The sequence below is a fragment of the Camarhynchus parvulus genome, chromosome 20, assembly GCF_901933205.1.
Source record: "Camarhynchus parvulus chromosome 20, STF_HiC, whole genome shotgun sequence".
Lineage (NCBI taxonomy): Eukaryota > Metazoa > Chordata > Aves > Passeriformes > Thraupidae > Camarhynchus > Camarhynchus parvulus.
In genome coordinates, this window is record NC_044590.1 from 7815326 (window position 1) to 7840737 (window position 25412).

Consider the following 25412-nt stretch of genomic DNA (forward strand, 5'->3'; position numbering starts at 1 on the left):
CACGATGGTTTGGAGGAGGCAGAGGGTGGGTGGGCGGCTGTGCGGGCTCAGGTGCTGGAGCGCAGCAAGGCCGTGAGAGCAGGACCCTGACCTAGGCTGCTCCCTGGGCCCCCTGCCTGACTCCAGGCTCTCTTTTCCCGGCGCTGTGCAGGTGCTTGCGCAGGAGTCGCGGTGTGGAGCTGCGGTGTCGGGAGCCGCGCAGGGGCCCAGCCATATGCAGCGTAAGCTGGGCACCCCCGAGGCACCAGTGCCTGCTCTGGCCTGGCACAGGGGTGTCCCGGACCCCCACCCTGCTCCCCCGCCGCCCTAAACTGGGGGCTCTCAGGGCCCAGCACCTGCACATGTGTCTGGGTCTCCCCTGTGCCACTCCCTGCTGCTCCCCAGGGCTTTGCTGCTAACCCAGCCCTGGCCGCGGCCCCAGGCAGTCGCAGATGCTGCCGGGGGCTGTAGGACAGTCTGGATCTGTGTGTATTTTTAACATATGCAAAGGCTGTTTGCTGATATGACCAGCAAGACGTCACAGTGGGGGGCTGCAGGGGTCCCTCTGTCCCCCCGGCATCTTGACACTCCCTCACCCGGCTGGCCAGGGCAGCGCCGGCACCAGCCACAGCCGCAGAGCCCCCCGGGGCAGATCAAACGCCTCTTATCTTTGGCAGCAGCTGCAGGGTCGCCCCCGCCGCCGTCCCCCCCGCCCCCCTCCCCAGCATCTCTCACAGAAGAGAAACTGAGGCGCTTTTAACAAATGTGAACGGTTCCAGGAACCACGCAGGAAGCGGTGCGAGGGCAGCAGGGTGCCGCTGGCGCCCGCCCCAGCCCCATGTACATAGTGTACATAATACAGTACGTGTATTTTTAAAGTGATCATATTTATGTTAATAGAACCAGATGAAGTCTATATATAGAGATCTATATCTATTCTGAGAGATGCAGGGCTCTGCTAGCACCAGGCCGCAGGGACGGGGAGCTGAGCCGGGCTGCTCCTGCACAAACCAGGAGCCCATCCGTCGCACTGAGTGCTCCGGAGTGGTGGTGGAGGCTGCAGCCTTCCTCGGCCACCAGCAGCCCCTGGGAAAGGGCTAGGTCGCAGGTTTATTCTCTTCTCAATTTAGCTTCTTAAGAGTTTTCAGGGAAAAGAAGTCACAGACTTTTCTGAACTTGTTTCACAGCAGATTTGAGCTTCCACTCAAAGTGCAGCCTGCTAAGAGTTGCCCTCTCCCGGCAGCGCTGGCGGCTTTGTGCCAGCCTGGGCCCTGGGGCAGCACTTTGTCCCTGGCCAGAGCTGAGCCCCTGTGCTGAAGCACTCGCCCCCTCGGCCCCTCCAGACGCTCCCCAGCGCTGCTCTGCACTGAGCAGGGGCAGGGGGAGCGGGTGCTGCTCCAGCATCCCCACGGGTGTCCATCCAGGCAGCAGCTGCCTCCTGCCTGGCACAGGCAGCCCTGACTGCTCCCAGCTCCCTGCCCACCCCACCCCCTGCCAGCCTTGGCTCCTGCCTCCCTGAGAACAGGAAACCCCCCCTGCACTGGCCACTCCAGCCCCTGTTCCCTTTCAGAGCTCCTCTACTCCAGGTCCAGGCCAAAGCTATTTGGGGATGCTTGGATAGAAAGCAGTGGGTTTTTTGATGTTGGATTTTTTTGTTTTGGTTGTAAGATACTACTTGGACACACTCCTAGACCAAAACCAAGCCCCAGCTGCACATCTGTGCCTGCTCATACCTTGCTCCTACATTTCCATCACTCCCGAAGTGCCTCCCTTCTTTCCAGGAGCAGTCCCAGTCACAGCCAGACTTTCTGCCGGGGTAGCTTGGTGGCCTGTGTGGCTGCAGGTCTGTGCCACAGACGCTGCTGTGGAAGCTGCTCCCACAGGCATGGGGAGCTCAGCATTTACAGGGGGACTGTCAGGCTGGGCTGAGACCTGGCTTCAGCACAGGAGCTCAGGGCTGACGAGTGGTGCAGATGCACAGGGGTAGCACTTTCCGGTCCTGCTGCTGCCTCAGCAGCCCAGGAGCTGTGAGAAGAGCAGGTAGGGGTCTGCAAGTGAAAAGTTCCTTTAGTTTTGGGAAGGGCAGCCCATGGGAACCAGCATTTGCCAGTGTCTAGCTGCTCTGCCCCTTGGAGCTGGCCCTATAGCACCACACACAAGCTCGCCGGCTGTTTCCAGCCTCCCAAAATTATTTGAGGCACTTCAGCAGCAGCGGGGGAGGCACAGCAGCCTGCCCACACAGCTCATGTGTTGGCACCATGTTGTTGGGCCTCGAGCACTTGCCAGCTGCTCTGCCTCTTCACAAGATGCCACTCACTCCCTGCAGTTGCCCTCTAATTGCAGTTTGGCTGCTGCCCCCTGTGCTGCTGGGCCTGAGGCAGCGAGCACGGTCCCCTGCTGCCCTGGCAGAGGGCAGAGGGCAGGGACAGGTTATGCACAGCCTCTGCTGAGCCTGCAGAGAGCACCCACCCTCACGGCGCCAGGTGAGAGGCTCCTCCGTTGGCTGCAGGTACAGGGCAGCCAGGAATGACATTTGCAGAGCAGTGGTGAGAGCAGCCAGGGCACACTTCTGACAGGTTTGCTTCATCCCCCAGCATCACCAGTGGATCCCATTCCCCTCAGCATCACTTCACCCTGACGGCAAAGCCATGGTCCCGGCTCCCCCCGGGAGCAGGAAGGCCATTCCTTTCCATCACTACTGCTGGAAAAAGGCATTCTCCTTCCCCATCCTTCAGCAAGAGCAGGGGCACAGCTCTGGACAGAGTCAGGCTGCTCCCACACCCCTGCCAGGCAGTTTGGCTGTGGCAAGACAGGAGCTGGTTTCCACAGCGTGTCCCCTCGCCGTCGGCTGGAGAGGGCCAGTTTTAGCAGACAGCACTGCATGTTAGTTTACAAACCCAGCCCTGCACGTTTGGCCTCTGTGAGTGTTCAGTTTCCCCATGGAGCACCCTTCTGCCGCTCCACCGTGGTGAAGACAGTGTCCTCCTCTGGTACACATGCAAGTTCCTCCTTGGCACATGCGCAGACACGGTCCGGTTTTTGTTCCAGACAGGAAGGTCTTGACCCCCCAGTTTGTTTTACAGGCAGGCTGCTGCAGGAGCAGCACTGAGCAGCACAACCCACGGGAGGGTGGGCTGGAGCGTGGCCACAGCTGGCAGGGAGTGCTCGGCCAGCACACAGCGCTGGTGGCACGTGCTCCAGTCCCTGCTGCAAGAGGGCCGAGCAGTCCTGGCCCCTGAGTGGCAGTGGGCAGCTCAGGTCACTGAGGAGGGCAGCTCAGGTTGCTGTGGCCACCACACAACACAGGCAGCAAGACTCAGGGCAGCAGGGACAGGAGGCACAGGCAGCATCCAGCCTGGGCAGATGCTGGTCCGTGGCTGGACCGGAAGGACAAGAGACTGCACAAGGGCAAGAGTTGCACTAGAAGAGTCAAGACCCTCCTCTGTGTAGCAGGACTAAAAACTAGCAGAAAGACCAAAAGGTCTGAGATCTGCTGGTTACAACACTTTCTGTGCTACATGTGCAATATATTTGTTATGAATGTTATCACAAAGTCGGTTCATTCAATACTCTTTTAATCACTGTAGCTAGATGTTCTCTGTCCATTCAAGTGACTTTTATTCGAGTGCAATATTTCAATAGACATGTAGTGATCTAGAATGCTTTGTGTTTTAGAGAATCTGTGTGCAGAGCAATGCAATTAAGTTTAAAACCTTGTAAATAAAACAGGTTGCAAACCAAAAAAAACACCCCAATAGGCTTGCATTTAATTTCTGTGTGTGTTTCAGTGTTGTGCATTAGGCCGCCTCAGTGCAGACCCTGTGTTCTCTGTGCAGGTGTTCATGGAGGAGTGGTTCCTCAGCTGTTGAATGCTCCCTGTTACTGCTTTACTGCTTTACCTGTATTCATTTTTCTAGACTCCTGTCTGCACAAAATGCAATAAATGATTTTATTACACCCTTCACTACTTGCACGGGGACTTTTCACTTGCTTCCAGGTCTCCACAGCTATTTTGCACCATTTCCATAACATGGAGCAAGCCCTGACAGGGTGCAGATTGCAGAGGAAGCAAAGCACAAGGAGAGGAACAGCCTCTCCAAAGGGATGCAGTTCCCACATTTCACCTCACAAAGATTTCTGGTCACTCCAACAAAAGCGCTCTACCTGGCTGCAGGATTGTAGAGGTGGAGAAGGGGATCCAACAGGATGAGAGACAGCAGACAGACACACTGCTGTCCAGACTCAGCCTGTGGGGTGATGTAGCATGAAGCCCTGGGACACCAGTGCTGAAGGCACAGGGACTTGCAGCCCTGACCTCACGCTGGCTTGTGGCACTGACCTGGACCTGTCCCTCCCACCACCTGTCACCAGAGAGGTTTTGGACTCCTCACATTGGCTGTGCCACACCACATCTTCCTGAGGCCACCCCAGTGCTGTGCAAGAGTCAGGATCTGTGAGGTCCACACACATTCTGCTCAGCATTCAGTGTGAAGCTTCCAGGACAGCTTCTCCAGGAGAGGAGAATAACAGCAAACACAGTAAAAGGATGTATTCTGAGAGTACTCAAGTCTCAAAAAATAAAACAAGAAACTTTTCTGACTTTTATTAGAAAGTAATGTCCTCTTGTTAACAGCACAGAGATAAAAGAAATGCTACAACACAAACCACCTGGGACAAAGAAAATTCTCTGCTTCAATCCACTGCTTTCTTAGTATCTCACAGTTCCCTGCAGGAAGCCCACAGACTCCATGAAGGCCGTGACAGGAAGGACCACACAGCTAAGTAATGTTTTGTGTTCTGGTATCAAAGTATGTTCCCAGTAAAAACACGGTGAGGAATCACTGCCTGATACCACTCCACTGTCCGCTGCACCTACCAAAGTGTTGAGAAAATGTTTAAAATTATGGTATTAACAACTTTAAAATTATAGTATTAACCTCTCCTCCTCAGATGGACCAAACATCCATCAACAGCAAGAGGTCTGACAGAGCAGCACTGCCCCCAATACCTGGTGACAGGCATTTCCAGGGAGAGCCAGCAGCACATCAGTGTGGCTGCAGCTAAGCTACACTAACAACAGTGCCAAAGACTTTAAGAAAAGGAAATTTACACACCAAATTTACCAGGTTGATCTTAACACTGATTACTCACGGTAGGAAAACTGACAGACCGTTTGAAATCTCTGCCTTGGATGAAGTTCTTGTGTTGCAGATGTGTGCTCAGCCCACAGCTGCCAGTCTCTGTGAGTGGTCAGGAACACCAGCCTCTCTGCCTGGATAGGGCAGGCAGCTGCAGATGGACTGCAGAGTCTTGGTTACTGAGCAGTGGTCAGGCATGTGCTTCATGATTTTGGCTGCCAGGATTATCCCTGGACTTTCCAAATGGCTTATATGCTATTAAAAGGAAAAAAAAAAAAAAAAAAAAAGAAAAACGAAGAAATCCAAAGAAAAATAGTGCCCAGTCCACACTGGTGGGTGTCCAAGGCCCATCAGTTTGCTGCTCTGTTCAGTCCCCTAATTTATCAAAACTGATGATCCACAACTACACTGAGACCAATCAGTGAGCCCACACTGCACCTCAATGGGAAGGTGCACCAGGTGCTGGGAGTAAGGAAAATGCAGCCAGACTGATGCTGCAGCAACTTCTGGGATGGGACAAGACAACCAATGATCCAACACAGTTCAGCACATCGTGCCTTGGAGAAAACTGAGCATTCTGCTCCAAACATTGCTAACCAGACCAAGGAGAGGGAGGGCAGCGCCAGCAACCGTTGGCAGCAATGCTGCAGGGGGTATGCTCTCGCCAGAGTGGAGAGGACATGCACGTCCAGGGCATCTGTCCCTGGGCAAGGATGGGAGAATTCTTTAACAGCTATAAGTATGGAATGGCAAAGGGAAGGGGAATGGGTCCAACAGCTCAGCTCTAATAGTGTCGCTGGTAGGCACCCATCGGTTGCTGGGCTGAGGACCCCGCTCGCCCCTGGGCCACGGTTTGGCTCACAAGGTGGGAGAGTGCAGGACCACTCTGGATGAGGGTGTCCAAGGCCTTCTGTACACTGGGGTTGTCAAAGTTGATACCAGAAGACACCGGCCTTTGGGCGGGCACACTGCCAGGCGCAGGGAGGCGGGTTTGGTGCTGACCATAGAGCGGCTGAGGCTGTGGAGGAGCGCCGGGTCTCGGACCTGCGTTTCTCGAAGGGCCCGGGAGAGCAGGAATCTGCGTGTTTGGAGTCTGCAATCTCTGCTGAGCCTGGTTTAAATTTCCAGCATTCATCTGTGCTGGTCGGGGCTGCCCGCCGGCCAGGTTAGCAAAGTTCTGGTTGGGAGTGCTGGCTGAAGAGCCCGTGGAGGCCGCAGGACCACTGTTTGCCACAGCAGCTGCCGCCGCCGCCGCCCCGCTGTTGAAGAGGCTGAGGATTTTTGCTTGAAGCTCCTGCTGAGGAGTAGAAGAGGACGCTGGAACAGAAGGAGTAGATACTAGAGGCTGTGAACTCTGATGAGCCTGAGAACTTGGAAGGTTGGACTGACTACCCAGTGATGATCCTGAAGGTGGCCCCAAAGGTTGTCTTGACATGGGTGCTGGGAAAGAAAAGAAAGGTGGTTAAAGCTCTGCAAATGCCCTTGAAAGGACACGACACCTAAAGAAAACTAATGAAACAGCTACCAAAGACACGGTATCAGTGAACATCCACCCTCAGATCACAGCTGCACAGCTCTGGGAACCCAAACCACTCTAGAGAACTGAGCGTAGCAGCCCAACCAGTTACGGCAGTCCTGCTGTTGCCCTAAGAGAATCCAGCATAAAAGATCTTCCACATGAATACTCTGAATTGTCTCATGGCATGCAACAACACATCCATCTCAGCAAAATGAGGTCCTACATGAGGACATTATGCTCCCAAACTCCTCTGCAGTCCCAGGACTCTTTTCCTGTCCCAGCCCTGAGGACCACAAACCACACAGTAAAGTCTATCTGGAGCTGTGGGACTTACCCTGCAGAGATTCAGTGCTGCCCCGCAGCAAGCGTTCCTTCCGGTCTCTCAGGTAATCAATGACTTTATCTATCTCCTCAGGAGTCACATAGCGATTGTCTGCCAGCAGGTTCAGGAGAGTTTGGATCCTGGGAGAGTGACTTCCTCTGACACCCTCCTCCATGGGGGGTGGGCGCTCCCTCTCCTGCAGAATGGCTTCATCTGCCATCTTGGCAGCCTGCCGGGCGATCTCCTCCCGCTCCTTCTCCCGGGACTCCGTCTTGTAGCGCTCGTAATTCCTTGCCACCAGCACCATGGCATCAGCCTGGGGCATGTTGCGGTGCTCTGCACAAAGGGAGAAATGCTCTGAGTGACCCAAAGTGACCCTGATGGAGGTGCTGTTCCTCCTGCCTGCCAGCACAACCCAGTCAGCAGCAGGCACCGCTCAGGGAGTGAGTGCAGACTTGGGAACTTCCCAGGAATAGGCGAACAATTACATTTTCAAAGCCAACACAAGGCCTACTGCTATCAGCCAGCAAGGCCAGCCTTTACTTCCACAGCTGAGGGCTCAGCCCAGAAATGTCTTTCTTATCTCTCACCAGTTAAAAGGAAAGCAGCTCCCTCTATCTCTCACATAAATCCTCAGTTCTCCAAGACGAGATGGTCCCAGTCATTTCACTGCTAACCCTGGGACAGATCCAAAACTTGCCCTCTGAAGGCTGTATGCTTCCCAGAGGAGGACAGCCATGGGAACAGGTTTGTTTCTGTGCTGCCAATGCCTTAACATCTCATGTGCACATGCAGCTGGGGAGGGAGCAGCATTGGCTCAGTGTCACATGGCTGCTCACATTCACCACTCTTGAGGCAACAAGCAGCAATCAAATTCTTCTGTAATAAAATGAGCAATGGGCAATTTCATTGGTGGGTTTTGAGGTCATTATTTCCAACTCCCAAAGCACACACACGAACAGTCACCTGAACACAGATTTAAATTGGGAGATCACAAGAGCCTTTACCTTCCCAAAAGTGCCCAAAGCTCTGGGCAGGGTCCTTTTAACACCTGCAGAACATCAAATCCTGCAAGCCTTTTCCTCCTAACAGGAAACTTGGGTTCAATTTAACATTAGGCTTTGCATAAACTGTGAAAGAGTTCCCTGAAACAAACATGCATGCAAAGGTGGCCACGAGTGGTTGAAGTGACCATATCTAATCTCTGGAATGAGCTGTGGATGAGCTAATGACTGGGGTTCCCATCACGTCTGATACACCAGCAGATCCAGAGAAGAAAAGAAGCTTTGGCCTCCTGCCAAAGGTTTAACAGGTGTTAAACCAAAGAAGTTGAGAATTAAAACCAAGGGTAATGGGAAGCTCAGTGACAGGGCATGTGAGCTGTCTGCAGGAAATGAGGGAGCTCTCCTATCACATCTGAATCTGATGTTAAAAGAAACTGGGCTTCTCCAGTCAGTGAGCACACGCCAAGCACTGACTGTGCACTCAGAGGTTTCCTCTCCCAGATGAACTCACAGAACATTACTTGGGAACACAGTAAGGGAGAAATAACCTTCGAAAGCTCAGCTGTGGTCAAACCAGTCACCTGTGTTGACAGATTACATGAACGTTACATGTTGCTATGATCAGAGCAACAGCTGCTTTCCCCAATCACATTTTGACAAGGCGTTTTTAGTACTTACACCCACCCTCATGCAACAACCAAGTCACACCTTGTGATGGAAAGTGATGTGACAAGTGTAAAGGTGCTAAGAAGGTGGAGCCTGTATACCCAAACACTTTGTAGATCTATCTTTTCATAACACTTTGTAGTTTTATTTTTTTCATAACTCTTCCCGGTTTCATTATCAAATCTCTATCATTACCAAATCCTTATTAAACGACATTTGATTTTAAAATCTGTCCTTTAATTTGCCACATTCCCAACACGCTCTTTCTGAGAGCAACAAGTGGTAGAGCGAGGTTGGGCTGGTATTCCTCAGAGATGTCCTAGAGCAGTGCAGCTCTGGGGTCCATGACTTGTCCTAACACTGCAAAGGCTGGCAGTGTTAGGAGCCAAGAACACAGATGAAATTCTCTCTTGGCAGGAATTAGACATTCCTTTTGACAAGGGGCAAACAGTATTACGGAAGCTTTTAAATAATGATATTCACATTTATGACATGGTGTCAAGTAATTTATAACCTCTTATGAGACAGCAAAGATGAACTTTGTTCTATGTGGTTCTGCCTGAAAGAAAAGTTTAGAGTGACCACGCAATTCCCAGCCTACTGAGACCTTAGTACCTTGTGGGGTGCCAAACATGATGTTAACAGTGCAAGAACGGTGAACTTGATGCTGCTGGGTGATGACAATGGCGAAAGGAGACCCTCCCCTGCTCACATCATCCAGGGCTTGTGTCAGTGACATCTCTGTGTTCAGGAAGATCAGGTCCACTACCATGCCCAGGTCCCGCACCTTCCGCCCCACGGACTCTGCGTACTCCCTGCCAGAAAGCAAAGCAGCAGTTTAACAAATCAGTCACACACAGGAACAGAAACCTTGGCACTGCACCCTCTCCACCATCCCAGACTCGCTTTTCTGATTACTTGCCCAGCTTCATGACGTTTACCAGGACAGTACTAAAGCAATCCCATTATAGCAATATAAAAGCCCTTATTCTGATCTGAATCAGTCATTTCAGTTCAACCAAAATAAATTACAAATCAAGCCTTAGCTGAGCTGAGAAACAGAGTGTTTGCAAAGGGATTTACACTATTACAAATTTGTTTACACATAAATGTGTTTCAACTGAATTCATTAGGGGAAGGAATTTCCGCCAGCAGAGGTCCAAGGGGTACAGAGCAGAGGAGCCAACCTACAGAACCCATTTACTCCTGCTCTGTGCAGTATCTCAACTGTTCACACGTGCCTCATTCCTTATTGGCCTGCTCTTTTCTACTAGCTGCTTTCTGCTCTAACCCACTGCCAAAACAGCATCTCTGGATCCACTGCTCCTGTATACCCTGTCCTACAGACTCCCCCATCCAAGCACAAAACTCAGCTTACAAGGCTGAGCTTGAATTGCCAAGGGCTTTTATTTTTAAGCTTACTATACTTAGAACCAAACCTGCAATACTGACTGCACAAAAGTCTGACAAATTCAGTCTGTGTGCACCCACACCTCAAGAAAAAGGGTAATTTTATTGTCTTTGGAGGTGAAGTCTGTAATCGTGATTAAAACTGTTCCCCCTTCAACCATCTTTTTAAGAGCTTTGAAGTCACATGATTGTATCTAAGGCATTCAGGAGTCACCTTTCAACAGGTCTATAGGAGGTGACATCAGTGCTTCAATACAAGATTTATGAACAGGCTCCAGCTCTTAAGGTTTGTAGCTGTTACAGACCAAAATGATTCTTGGGATACTAAGCTGATCCTCTGGCAGAGAAAAAATATTCTTGGGTCAAGCACAATAACTTGTGGTCTATTAGAATATCTTCTAAAGAATTTTAGCCACCAGGGGATAAAAGATCTAAAATTTCCTCTCAAGATCTGTTCCAATAGGTAATCAACTCCATGAGAAGTTTATTTCTAGTTTCACTGCTTCTCCTGTTTCCATTTCCTGCTCCATTTTCTACCAGCAGATGAGGCAAGCTCCAGCTGTCTCTTTCTGCCCCACATGTACAGCAAAGTTAAAGAAAAGCAACTCTTGATCTTTTCTCTGAAGAGTGAAGGAGACAGAGCTTTAACTTTCCCCTGACAAACATTTTCCTCAGATTACAAGCCAGACCTGTGATTTATTTACACATTTACTATTCTTTAGTATATTTAATTGTAAAGATACAGACATCAGACTGGTGACATTGTTAAAGCCCTCTACTACTGTGCCAAGTGTACCTCCTGCTCCCAGCAGAGTGCCTGCCCCGTGAACTCAGTAAGTGCTCAGCTATATGAGATCACCCTGGTTACTACTTACACCTGCTTTTGATACTGTCCATGACTGCCTTCAGCAGTGATTTTGTACTTCTTGCACATTGGACTAATGGCAGTGACTGGTATCTGCCCTAGGAACCAATCCAACAGGAGCTCTGAACTAACACCCCCAAATCACCCTGACCCCTGCTCTGTACTGTCACCTGGCTGGCACATATTCCCAAGTTCTATATCATGCTACTCATGAAAAACAAGTACAGGCCCCTACAACCTGCTGAAATGGTAGGCTTCTATGGAGAGTAGGTATAAAAGTATCAGGAGAAGGTATAGCAATAGATTACAAGGGGGAAATACAAGCAAAGCACAAGATACATTTCCTCATCTCATCAACATATATTTCCAGAAGAAAAATGGGAGCTGTAGCTTCCTGGCAGCTCTAAACCCACGCTCCTCAAGAGCAGCCAGTTAGATAAACAGCCTCAAGGCAGGACTAAGTTTAAATCCATTCTCTTCTACCATGCAATAATAAAACTGATTATAACTATTTTCTTACTTTGTCTGTTTATTCACCACTATCACAGAACAATCCACGGGTCTCTCTGCATCAAACCGCCTCTTGATTTCCTCATAGTACTGACGGTACAGCTCCTCCCGGCGCCGCTCCTCGCGCTTCAGCCGGTCTGAAATGAGCCACAGAACAAGTGACACCCTTCAGACCTGCTCAGAGGGGCACAGAGCAGCACAACTGTGGCACCATGGCACCCTCCCTTTGAAGTGGTGCAGGCACTCACCCTCTGGCTCCTTGTAGCGGTCGTAGTAGGAGTCGTCCTTGCGCCGGTAGTAGTCGTCAAGGCGCAGGTAACGGTCGTAAGACTCGTCTCGTCTGCAACATTCAGAAGCAGCAATGGTTTCCTGCAGCACCATCGCAGGCAGCGACTCTGGGCAAAGCATCACACCCAGACCTCCCCCAGCTTTAATTTCTGAGGTACTCATCTGCTCCTCACAAGACACAGAGCAGCACCCAACTGTCCCCAGCCAAGGGTGATTTCCTTAAACACCTGACACCACTCAAACAACTGTGTCAGAAATGCCATAAAACATTACTTTGGCAAATAGGATCTTGGAGAGTTTACCTGTACAAAGGGTCCCGAGGGTCTCTCATATCCCGTGGATCCCTCATATCTCGTGCATTTCTCATATCCCGTGGATCCCTGTATCGATCATACAGCGGCTCCCGTGGGTCACGAAGATCTCTAACATCACGTGGATCCCTCAAGTCCCTTGGATCCCTCAAGTCCCTTGGATCCCTCAAGTCCCGTGGGTCCCTGTGGTCTCTGGCATCACGCATGTCTCTGCCTCGAATGTCTCGAGCGTCTCTAGCATCTCGCCCGTTCCTGCCATCCCTGCCATCCCTGGGGTCTCTCCGTGGGCTCCCCCGAAGAGGGGAGCGGTCACGCCTGGTATCTCGGCCATCCCCGTAGGCATATTGGTCTCTGAGGAAAACACCAGGGAAATTCCATTAGCCTGCTAAAAACACGAGTACAGTTATCCTTACATCTCTTACCTGAGGTGCCAAAGTCACCTTTCACAGCAGCTGAATCCTCCCTCTTACCCCACAACAACAAACATTGACCAAAACTCATATTTTTGAAGCAGTCTGGAGAAGGTTCTTAATTCTAATAATCAGCATGGCCAAACAAGACTCAGACAGCTCCTTAATGGAGCACTAAGTGTAGAGCACCTGTGGATGAAATGAACAGGCACTTCAGAAACCACCATTTTAAGGCCTCTGACCTCCAACATCAGCCACAGATGATCTATCAATCATGTTTGGCAAATTCTTTGAGAATTTAAGGTGATGTAGGCTGATACCCACATATATGCAATAGCCAGGAATGTTCAATGGATCCATTAAATCCGCTCATCAATGATAGCAGAACACCTGAAGTAATGTTATTGGCATATGATTAACAAAGGAGCAGTTTGTGAGGAAAGACATTGCAGGTTCCATGTTGCAGTTGGGTTTGTGCTGCTGACAGAAAGCAAAGACAACTATGGCCTTCTCCTGGATTTGAGGGATAGTTTCTGTAGAAAGCCAGCCTTATGTTTATAATGCCCTGGTTAAGAGGGTACTAAACCCAACCAGCACTGCATCCTCAGTGGACACAAAAGGCTTCTCTGTTGGATCTGAATGATCCATCTCATTCAGACTTTATATTGCAGTCTTCAGAGGCAAGGAAGAATAATGTTCCAGTCTTCATCTTTTCCCAAAGCAGTAGGATTTTTTCCAGGTTGTATTCTGTTTTCCAGAGAAGACTATAACTTCACTGTAGTCAAACAAAGCATTAAAAAAAATCTTGCAGAGAAACTACGGAGCTTGATGTGTTCAGACTGTTTTTCCCCAAAATAGTGACAACCATCAGGAAAAAACCCCAGCTTTTGAATCTCTTTATTTCCCATACTTGACATGACTTTTACAGTCCTCAAACAGCCTAATCTAGTTTATGAAAGATAAGCAGAACCTAAGTCTGCATCCACTGCAGTGCAGTCACATAGAGATCACCTGGAGAGAACGAGTCAGATGAGCCAAGTTTGGTGTCAGGCAGAGTGACAGGAATGAGATGGAAGAGCAGTCTGTGCATGGATTTTGGTGTCAGACACCCAGCTGTGCTGGGAACACATAAGAGTGCTGGCATTCTCTGTTTGCATGTCAGATACAAAGCAGATTTTGGGACAAATTAGAGATGCCACCAAGAGAACACACAGCCTCCTCCTCTAAGTGACATAATGAATTTGCAGGTACAGCCAGGTGTAAACTCCTTCAGCTTCTTGGACATATAAGTCCACTTTTTGTTTGTGATCTGTACTGAAACCACATCTTATGAGAGATACGTCATAGCCCCCTTCCCACAAAATCTACAATGAGTGATGGTGGAAGCTTGGGGGAAACTTCTGACTTGCTCTAATGGATACTGAGTAACTGATCTTTCCACAGCTGTGAGACCATTTGGCAAAACAACCAGATGCAGGGGAATTGTTTGGCATATGACATTTATTCCAGCTGGAATGGGGGTGAGCAGATCAGGCCACATTTATTATCTGCAGAGACAAATAGATCCAGAATGAACAACGCACAACTGCGACAGAAGTAGAGATGCGGCACAGGTACCCTCAGCGCTTGTGCCCGCATGGCTGCTCTGCTCGAGGGAGACAGCAGCACCAAGGCACAGCTTCCACACTTCAGTCACCATGGTCTGGCTCCTGCAGCATCAGGACCACCACCTGCATCTGTTTGGGACTTGGCCCTGCTGGCCCAGCACTGCTGTGTGCGGTGCAGCGTGGGGCTCTGCAGCACTGGCAGTGGCAGCTGCTGCTCCCAGGCCACAGCATGGTCCAGAGTCCATCGATCACAGCCATGCCCAGGACTTGTGACTGTGACCCCACTGCCACCTGTGCATGCCCACAGTGCTGCTTGGGACCTGGTGCTAACCACATGTGATGGCCATGGTGCATGCAGTGCCAGCTGAAATCCAGAGCATGTCACAGCGGCACCAAAAGCTTTGGCTCCTCTCCAGTCATGTCCAGTGCTCCTTAGTACTGCAGCACAGGCACCTGCTCTTGCACACATGCAGGATGACATAGGTTGCAATGGCCATGGCATCGGTGCCTGTGCTTGTCCCTGTGCAGTGCAGTCCAAGGATCAAGGCTCATGGTACAGGCACCTGCCCCTCTCCCCTGCAGTGCTGCGGCATTGGTGGCACTGAGGCCAAAGATGTGCCATCAGTGCCTGCTGCTCACATACTGCCAGGGTCCTCCCACCAGCACTGAGCACACCCCATGCCCAAGACTTGCTCATCTGCCACAGGAATCCCAGCAGTTCTTGGGCCTGATGCCCACATGCTGGTCTGTGCAAGCACATTTGGCCCTGTGTAGGGTTAAGTGCAGTGCATAAAAATCCTAGATGGTGACAAGAATTGCAGCTACTCATTCTCTGCCTTTTTTTTTTTGGTGTAGATGTCTTGCTAGTTGCACTTTTCCCTCATTTTTGGTAATTTAACAGTTCAAGCTAGTAAAACACACTAGACGTGGCACCTTGATTACCTTCAAGTCCAAAAAGCACCATGCTTTTTTATGGAAAGCTTTACAACAGAGGCACACAGGGTGGGTACCTTGTACCAAACAACACTGCAGCATGTCTTTGTGCGCTTCCTAGTGATGCTGTGGAAAGGAAACTGAAGTTGTCTTCCTGCGACAGGCCAATCCATATCTTTTCTCCTTGCCTGTGGCTGCCTACACAGAGGAGGTGGAAGAGGTGAATGTGCTGTGCCCACTGCAGGGTGGGAAGCCAGGAGAAGCTGGAGAGTACAATGGTGACTGCAGGGGGGCTGGCTCCAGGCTCTGATAACACAACCACGTGGGCAGACAGGACCCTGCAAGAGACATTTGCTCTGTCTTGTGTTTTGCTCAAGTGGTCTTTTCCAGTCTCATGGCAGCATTGGAAGCTTTCAACATCAGAAAGAGGCAAGATCCCAAGATCCTCTGCACTAGGAACGCTGCAGCCCCTTGGCATTCTCTAGATATGTCTTGGCTTCTCTGATCCTTGGAGGCAGGAGCAAATATCAAGTGTATTCTTCCTCTCAAGTCTCTTACAGCCTGTGCTGCAAAACTGAATGCTGGGCTGCAGTAATGGCAGCAGACACAAGGTTTCCCTCGTGCCTCCCAAGATGCCCAAGCCTAAAGGGCTCTCAGAGGTGGAGCAGACTCCTGCTGGAGCATCACTGTTTGACTGGGGAGGTGGCAGTAGGGAAGAGACACAGACATTTAGCACAGGCCACTGGGCTCATGCCCCAAAGGCCTGAATTCCTAGTATAACTCACTGCTTCCAGGTACTTTACCTTCGTGTGGGACTGGACCTTGATGAAGCCTTATTCATATTTCTTCTTTCCACTGCTTTATTAATATCTGTAAAGAATAATCAACCCATCTGTTCAATGCTATGAAACAAAAAAAAGATCATCAGCACAATTCAAATGAAAGCAACTTAAGCTCAACAACATCCAGATGGTGCAAGGAAATCCATTCAGCAGAGAGACATTGTCACTTTGACAATTTTTTATTAAGTTTAGATAGTACAACATAATGAAAATTTCATGGATTTCTTTGACTTCAAAATAGGGTGGACAGCTTGGGTGAAGTTTTAACCCTGCATGTTCAGGCCTACATCCAGACTCTTCCTTCCATAAGAGAACCTCTTTCTTCTGCAGTCTATGAGCGAGCAGAAAGCGACTCATGGACTCTAGGAGAAAAAGCAGAGTCTGAAAACCTCCGAGAAAGGAATGATGGCCAGCACAGTCTTAAGTTCACAGCCAGTCCTGTTCAACGGAGCATGCCGATACCCTTGTTGGAAACAAGCCAAGGGTTCTCAAAAACTGCCTTCCAAGAGACTGCTGCAGTGTTAATGTGCACAGCCCCCACCACTGAGAAACGGATCCAGGAGCCTGGAACACAGGCTCCTTATGAAGTCAACATGGTGCATCCAAAACACCATTGTTAATGTGATGCAGACTAAGGCAACAGATCAGAAATTTGAAAACTGGTTGGCTTCTGAGCATCTCTGTGAAAAACATCATGAAGGAAAACACAAAGAAGGAAGAGAGCTGAAGAAACAGAAGCTTGACCTCAACCCACAAAAGTGAAGTTGCCCAGAACTGGCAGGGACCCACACTGTTCTCAAAGCCTCCCGTGACAGCTGACTGGAGATGAAATAATGCACTGGAGGAGGGCAAAAGCAAACAGCAACATGACTTTGGACATTTTACTGAGAACCTTTTAAGGAAAGGAAACCAAATCTAGGCCCTATCTGCTCCCCCAGAATCTATCAACAATTAACATTTCTGATGAGTTATTTGCACTAACCATTTTCAAAGCTCCTGCATGAGAATATAAACATGCCATGATGTCTTTAGGCAGACTCAGTCTTAATATCTTCTGTAACATCCCAAACTATCCTTCATTATTTTCAAGATTAAAATGGTAATTAAGGGATCAGGTCTAATTTTTGTTCTTGATGTCAGTGAAGCAGCATGTTGCCTCTCAGATGGGGCAGAGAAGCAAGTGCAATCTGAACATTAACTACAACTGCAGCATTACACCACTCACAGGACCCCAAAGCACCTCCCCAGGATCAAACACAGCTGCAGGGTCTACGGTTACAAACTACCTCTGAAGGATGTTTATTCTCTAAGTAGTTTTACTACTAAAGATAGGAAAACACTACTGTGCATTTGTGGAAATACTTGTATTATGCTACACTGGAGTTAAACTCTCCCAAAACTTTTTAACTTACTGTGTTATTAATGATTGCATTTAATACTCAGACTGCATAACTGAAGTAACTGTTCTCCTTGCATTCATTTTTAGTTGATAATTAGGCCCCTTAAAGTCAAGTGTTATCTTTAAGCAAGACACTAGCTGCTTTCTTTGGTTTAAGATTATTTTTATTTTCTGTTTTAAGATGTCATCGAAGAAACCTATTATGATTTTTACACTCGATATCATACATTTCTTTCAAATAAAAAAATGTATTTAGATCTCCACAAAAATATTTTACTAGGAAAAAAAAAAACTTTGACAGGGATCCTTCTCTTGTGCAAAACAAACGCATTTAGTAAAATTTTATTTAATGCCAACAGCATTTACAAGTTAAGTATTTGAACACTGACAAAACTTAGGGAAAAAAAGCCCAAATAAAAAGTCTTCTGTCCTGTTGGATTTTGAGATGACAGGGCCACTGTAACCACACAGTGCAACCTTCTGAACAAACACAGGTGACAGGAGTTTCTGGAATCCATCTATCTCAAGTGCAGCAGTGGCACTGAACTAGTGCTTATCTTTTAGCAAAACATCCAATTCCAATTAAAAGTCTTCAGAGCACAGAAACCACCACAGAGCCAATAAATTACTCCAGAAGCCAATTACTCTGCTGTTAGAGAAAAGTCTTTATTCACATTCAAGGCACTGTCACACTTATGCCGACTACACTAAAACTCCCTGATCCCCAGGTCTGTCTGTAACACAGAGATCACATCACTCCTTTCTCTTGAGATTTTTGCTTGGGTTTGTTCTTTAATTCTAAACCTCTGTCAGGTTTTTTCAAGGTTTTTACAATTCAGCATTATCCTTTTTGAACCAGGCATACCAAAACTGAGCACTCTTCCAGCAGCAAAATCCCACAAGTACCAAAACCTTCCTACTTGCACAGCCAAGGACAACCAAAGCACTCTGGCTGGGTGCAGACCTTCCCTGTCAGCTTCACTTAAAGCTCAGGTCTGTCTGCATCCAGGATAGGAAGTCCAGGTCCTTTCACCATCAGTGACTCGGTGTTCTTTATTTCATTCTTTTTTAATGTTTTTTAAGTTGTGACATCGGTTTTCTCTTTTCCTTTTTTTTAAAACATGTTTTTCTCTCCAAGTCACTTATAAAAGCCCTGTATGGCCAGGACTCAGTTTTTCTAGACCACTACTCAAAGCACTGAGAAATTCCATCATGTTACAACTATTCCATTCTAGATTCACTTGAAGTCCATTTAACTCTGTTGTTTTTAACTGTTCTCCTTTCTTATCAAGTCAAACACCTTACAGCAATCTGTACACTAACACTGCTGCTTCCAGCCCCAGAGCTTGCAGTACCTTAAGAGTAACTAAGACAGGATTTATTCTGATGGACATTAATCAATTGCCTTCTCACCAGTGTCAGGTGAAAGAATCCCTTTGCTCCCAGGCTCTGATGCCAGGCTCATTCCATTTACCCTGCCTATTGGCTCACCTGCAGCACTCTACCAGCTCCCAGGAAACTCCCTAGTTTTCCAAGGCTTGTGGAAAAACACCAGTAACAGACCAGGCAGGTCAGTAGTTCACTGAGCCTCACTGACGTTAATTCTTTTGAGAGCTCTAGATTTGGTAGCTGCAGTTTTACCTTTTTGGTTTTGCTACTAAAATGGAAATTACATTAAACACATCTCCTGCCTTTTCAAAAACAGACAGCAGAAACATTAACTGGTCTTCTCAGAAATTTTATCATTGCCAGTTAGTTACCCTTACCTTCTAAAGCAGCCAAAGTTGTTCCTATTTAAGTCTCTACACTTGGATAATGCTGGACATAATTTCTTCTTGAATCCTTCTACCCTTCTTGTCTATTTGCCTTCATTTCCATCTTCAGGCTCCTATTTGTTACTGCACATACACCTTCCCACAGGTTACTATTTATTCCTCCTGTCATTCTTTTTAAGTCACACTGTTTTTCTTCAAATTATCATAGGCTTACTTTGAAAGTAATTTTTTCCTTGCATTTAAAAGATTACTCGTGGATTTCTAACCATTCATGTCCATTTAAGTCTGCTCCCAGCACACTTAGCAGAATTATCCTCATCTTTATGAAAATATCCTTTTTAAAGCACCCAGTATTTATAGCACTGCTTAAAGGCTGGCTCCACTTGTGCAAAAATCCCAGCTAAGTTTACTTAGCCAACCAGCCACTAAGCACTGTGACCAACTCCTTTGAGCATGTCAAGATGAAGCCCAGTTTTGGTTTACAAATGTTATTAAACTCTGTGCTGGACGTTTCAATGATCCCTTTCCAGGGCTCACTTGCTGCACAGTTTCTTCTCTGCTCTTAAGGCTAACAGAGTTTTCCAGAGACACTAACACATAAAAATTCAGGGTAAGACCCAGGCAGCAAGGTGAAGCACACAGCAGGAACTCAGGAGGCGAATAAATTCTGTTTCAATTGATTGAGACTAAGGCCAGACAAGTGTCACACTGTGACCTTCGAGGAGGGCTTTAACACAACAGCACCCTTTCTCCGGAATGCATGCTGGGGTCAGGAGAGCGAGGAGCAGTTTCCTTACCTAATCTATACCCTTTATAAAGGCGACCCTTCTCACCGTCCAGAGCGGCCTGGACATCTTCTAGACGGTCATACTGCACGAACCCATAGCCATGGTACATGCTGAGGGCTGCAAGAGTTAACAGCAGGGCAAGACCGGTTACAACCACGGACAGAGCTGACCCACACACACACCGCTAACCCCACCAGCTGCACTCTACCCAGAAACCACTATGCGAGCTTCCTGGGAAAATCTAATCCACCAGGATCAAAGTGCAGAGCTCAGAGAGTCTGATCAAGTTCCTTCTGACAAGGCAGTGACCAAAATTCAGCCCGTGAAGTGACCAAGATTTGATTAAGAGGCTATGAAAGAGTACTGTGACATCACGCTGTGACCCTAAAAGCTAAAACATAGCTGATATATTTGCATTATGTTTGAGCTGTACTGAAGGAGTCCCTTTTCCAGACAAAATGCAGGCAGAGAAAATTATCGTTAAAAGGTCACTATTTAGGAACAACATCGGTCACTCCTCTCATCATCACCAAATAGCATTTGACAAGCATGAAGCAATATTTCTCCCTGAAATCCCTGCCACAAAAAGGCATAAGATAATATACTAACCCCTGATTTTGCCATATTTTGAAAATATCTCTTCCATTTCTTCACGAGTCATGTGGTCTGTGGGCAAATTGCCGACAAAAAGTCTTCTCTCTAAATCCTGAGGATTGGTGCTGTTAGTGAAGTCGCTCTGTTTGATGCTATTGCTCTTGCGTCCTCGAGCCATTTTGCTTTCGTTCCAAATCCAACTCTTCACAAAAAAAAAAAATGGCCATGCATATAATTTCAATCCATGACATGAAAATTAAACTGGAACAAGATTAAACTTAACAGCTTTGCAGACTAGAAGCCAACTGGGTCTGCTTGACGCAAACTTCACTCCAGAGAAATCTTAATACGAGGGACACAGAGGTCAGGCAAAAACACTCACTGCAGCATTCTGGTTGAGCTTTTCTGTAATACTGAAAGGCAGCAAACCTAATTATTTTGCAGATAGGTTTTAATAGTTTGACTCCAAACTAAAATACAAATAAAACTAATTTTCCACTAAAACTCCTTAACTTTAAGCTTTTCAACATGCCCATTGTTGTCACATCTAGTTCTTCAATCCACTGATAAGAAATATTGAAATTTATGCAATATTTTAATAAGCTGAAAGGAAACACTCATTGCAACATTGCATAACAGCACCCAAATATTCCAGTAGGGCTTGGAATGAGGCATCAGGAAATAGTGCTGAAATACTCCTAAGTGACCACATCTGGGTCACTTCACTACATGTGAAATCTCAGCTTTCCAATCCCAGAAAGCACAGGTCCTTATCTGCATCTCTGTTAGACAGCACAGCCTTGTCCCCATGGAGATGTCAGCTCCCACAGCAGGCGGGTCCAGAGCTGGGAATTTAATCACCCCCAGGTAAATGCTGCACCTTCCTCATCTCCCCCATGCAGAAAAAGCACATTCCCTTAGCCCACACCCCTGCACACAGCTGGAGCAGTCAGCAACATTCACTGCACAAACTCACCCAGACAAATAAAAAAACCACCCCAGCAAAAAAAACCCAAAAAACCCAAAACAAAAAACAAAAAAAACAAAACAAAACAAAAAAAAAACAAACACAAAAAACCCCATAACAAACACTGCCAAGGCTAACAAAAAACACCATCCCCAGTATTCAGAATTTCTGGTTTAAAATTCACCATTAGATAAAGCTCAAAGAAATTAATAACACTGAAACTTTCAAGGTGAACTTAAAAGTTTGAAAATTATTTAATAAAGTTGTTCTACTTGCTAAACATTCACCTACAGGAATGCAGGATGGGATTTTCTGTTTGTAACATGCAAGAAGCTTGGAAAAAGAAAGATGATGAAATTGAGTGTATCAACAGAAACTTCTCTTTTTAATCATGCAATGCCTACAACCAAGATACTCCCTAACAGTACCCTGGAGTAAATGCAATTTAAAAGTCATCTCTAAATAAATAAATCAAATGTCAAAATAGATAAGACGACTCTATATGAATACTTTTGCAATACTTAACTGGCATGAAAAATACATCTACTCCAGATCTTAGACATAAAATTTATTTATCTATCCTTTAAAGATCAATCAACTTCACATTTGTATAACTCTTGCCCCTTTTTAGGAAACCCTGCAGAGATGGGGGGGGCAGAGAACACTTCCCTGTCTAATCAACTTTTTAAAATTAACTGCCAGAACCAGGGTGAGGAAAACAAAACTCAACACCCAAACCAAAATCCAACAAAATTAATCTTCTCTATCATATTTGCCCCAATTCCCCTCAAGTTCACACGCATACACAGAGTTTTATCTTCCCCATGAGAAGTACCAAATCCCATTTTTTTTACACAAAAGCACTGGACTTCTATTCCACTACTGCAGCTCAAGTTCTCATCAGTTGAGGGTAGAGAAGCTTTCAAAATTCCCTCAAAATGAATAAGAAGCAATGAAACATGGAAGGCACCATCAAGCCCAAGTTCCCATTCAGAGCAGGATGCAGTGCACAGGCACACACAGCAAACAGGCATCAAACAGGCCTGTAGCTGCTGGCAGATCTCACTTTCAGGATAAAAAACTGTAAGAAATTCCCTTTCGTGTTCCTTAGGGGTGGGGATAGCAGGGGGTGTCTGAGGAAGAGGCTGCAAGAACTTTCCACGTCGAGAAAAACAGAGAGCTATTTTCCCACTTCAAAACAATCAGTAAATCAGAACTCTCATCTAAGATAATTCACTGCCTCTTATCATTTTCCAGCCAGCAGATTACATAATTAAGGGCCATTTAGTGATCATAAGACCAGAATAATTGAATGTTGTCCCACCTCTGGGCACGCTACATCAGGTGAACATCTAATTCCCACATTAAGTTTTGTACCAAATCAGCCAGAGAGGCACCGGGAGAGTTTAAAGGTGCCAATTCCCCGCGCAGTAACTGAGGGTCCTACCATAGGACAGCCCACGGCACCTCATGAGCCAACAGATCCTGGAAATTAATTAAAGCCACGTCTCTCTAAAAACCTTATATTTAAAACCAGAGTTGTTTATTAATAGCGCTACAGCTTCAAGGAAGCAAGACTGCTAGAGCGGGATATTGCAACTCATTTGCCACAAGCGAAACACGACACAAGTCTCCATGAAGTTCGGAGGCAAAGCAAAAACAGCGGGCACGGGAGGCAGAGGCGCCGAGGAGCGGCAGCTCCTCTCGAAGCAGGAGCTCCCCTCGGAGCAGCCCCGCGCTCCCCAAAGGGCCCTCGGGGGCACCGCCCGTCCCGGCCCCCCGCACCTGGGCACACGCGGTGCCGCCCACACGGTACCCGGGGAGCGCCCCCGCCTTCCTCCCGCCGCCCCGCCCCTGCCCCAGGCCCCGCTCAGCGCGGGCCCGCCGCAGCTCCCGGGCCCGCGGGGAGGGACCCCCGGCCGAGAGCTTCACCGGCGGCCGCCGCTCCCTCCCGTGCTTCCCCTCCCTCCGTCCGGGCCTGGGCGCTGCCAGCGCCGCTCAACCCGCACACCGGTTCTCCGGAGGTGCGGAGCAGCCCCATCGAATCCCGGCGATCCCGCGCTGCCCGGACGCGAGGCGGAGGCGCGGCCCGCCCGCAGGCCGCGAGGCACGCCCGGCCCGGCCTCAGCCGAGAGCCGGGAGGGAGCGGGCTCTCTGCGGGGCTCGCTGCCGTAAGCCTGTCGCTCGGGCGCTCCGCGTAGCGCGGCCGCGGACCCGCAGACTCACCGCAGCTCCCGGCCCGGACCCGGTGCCCCGTCAGGCCGCCGCCGCCAGGACAAAGGCGCCACCCGCCACTACCGCACGGCGCCGTCGCAAACAGGAGGAGGGGGAAGCACGGTCGCTATGGCGACGTAGCGCACTTTACGGCGCAGCAGGGTACCGCCATGACTGCCGAGGCACAGGCCACTTGCCCCGGCTCCCGGCGTATCCCGCGGTACGGCGCCGCAAGGCAGGCCGGGAGTTGTAGTGCCGAGGAGGCCAGGCAGGGCGGCCGCTGGGTGGCGCTATCGGACCTCGCGCGGGGGAGGCGGCGGAATCGGGATCAGACTGGGACAGGGACGAGGACCGGGACCGGGACCGGGATTAGACTGCGACAGGGACAGGGATCGGGATTAGACTGCGACAGGGACAGGGATCGGGATCGGGATCGGGATCGGGATCAGACTGGGACCGGGACCGGGATCGGGATCGGGATCAGACTGGGACCGGGAGCGGGAGCGGGGTCACACTGGGACAGAGACAACGACGGGGATCGGGATCAGACTGGGACAGGGGATCGGGATCAGACAGTGACAGAGACCGGGATCGAGGTCAGACTGGGACAGGGAGTGGGATCGTAATTAGACTGGGACAGGGATCGGGATCGGAGTCAGACTGGGACAAGGACCGGGATCACGATCAGGCTGTGACAGGGACCGGGATCGGGATCAGAGAGCTGTTGAGACAGGAGTAGGGGTCGGGGTCAGACAGGGATCGGATGGGACTTTGCAACGGGACCGGGACAGGAGTCAGGATCGGGACTGGGATGGGAATCAGACCAGGACAAGTTCTGAGACTGGGGCCGAAATCGGGATCAGACCGAGACCAGGACCAGAGTCAGGATCAGACTGGGAGTAGGGATCAGACCGGACCCAGGGCCGGGACCGGAGTGTCCCTGCCCCGTTCAAGGGGTGGCGTCCCCGTGCTGTGCCCCTAGCCCGGCGTTGCCTGGAGCAGCAGCTGTCCCTGTACTCTGCCCCGCTGTGCGGGTAGCGGGACCGGGGGCTCTTGTAGGGGCTCCCGCCTGAGCAGCACTTGGGCACCGGCCCCCGCCCCGGGACCGGGAGCGAGGGGCACTCACAGCCCGCGGCCACAGGAGACCCTGCTCAGGCAGTGCCCGACGCCGCGGGGATTTCCCAGGCCAGGCTCACGGGAGTTGGGCCCAGAAATCCCCTTCTCTCCGCGACCGCCCCCTCTGCCCTCGAGATTCCCCAGGGACCCTTCGTGCTCCCAAGTGAGTCAGTTCTGGGAAGAGACATTGGCCCGGGAAATCCAGAGCGCTCGGTTCCCAGTTCTCGCTGCCCTTCTCCCCGGGAGCGGCTCTGACCCGGCCACGGCCGATTGTGGCCACCAGCCTCCGGCTGGGGCCGTGACCGTGACCGGGCAGGCGGTGCTGCGCTGTGTTCCCCTCCGGCGTCGCGGCAGTGTGCGCAGTGTGGCGGCAGCGCCATAAGTGACCGGGGCACCGCGGTGACCGGGGCACCGAGGGGCGCTGGGGAGCCACCGTTCGCTGCCCAGCCACCGCAATGCCAAGGGAAGTGCGGGGAGCGCCTCCGGAGCGGGCAGGGAACCTGGAAATTCCTTGGGGGTTGCTGGGAACCGCTCTGGGGAACTGAAACGAAGGTACAGCCACGGCACAGCGCTGCTGCCCCTTCCCCTTTCAGCACTGACGTGTTTGCGGGGACACTCCGCCGCTCTTGGCGGCTGCGGGGGCTCTCCAGGGCTGCAGCCAGAGGGGCTCTCCCTGACCACAGCCGTGGGGGCCCTCCAGGGCGACACCTCAGGGGCTCTTAAAGCCTAAATAAGAAAAAAACCCAAAAACCCTC

General features: G+C 49.6%; 1 protein-coding gene across 1 annotated transcript; it reads right to left on the minus strand.

Moving 5' to 3' along the window:
- Positions 1–5901: 5901 nt before the first annotated feature.
- NCOA5 (nuclear receptor coactivator 5) lies at positions 5902–20557 on the minus strand. Its single transcript, XM_030963343.1, has 9 exons — positions 20376–20557; positions 19776–19883; positions 15766–15832; positions 12004–12363; positions 11662–11753; positions 11424–11550; positions 9244–9443; positions 6971–7294; positions 5902–6557 (listed from the first exon to the last, which is right to left on the minus strand). The coding sequence occupies exons 1-9, from the start codon at positions 20536–20538 to the stop codon at positions 5902–5904; spliced, it is 2097 nt and encodes a 698-aa protein (XP_030819203.1). The 5' UTR covers positions 20539–20557.
- Positions 20558–25412: the final 4855 nt, after the last annotated feature.

Coding starts and splice junctions, on each gene's coding strand:
- NCOA5 (XM_030963343.1), bottom strand. CDS start 20,538: ATGGCTCGAGGACGCAAGAGCAATAGCATCAAACAGAGCGACTTCACT. Junction 19,884..20,375: donor AAAATATGGCAAAATCAGGG/GTTAGTATATTA, acceptor TAACTCTTGCAG/CCCTCAGCATGTACCATGGC. Junction 11,551..11,661: donor CCGCTACAAGGAGCCAGAGG/GTGAGTGCCTGC, acceptor GGCTCATTTCAG/ACCGGCTGAAGCGCGAGGAG.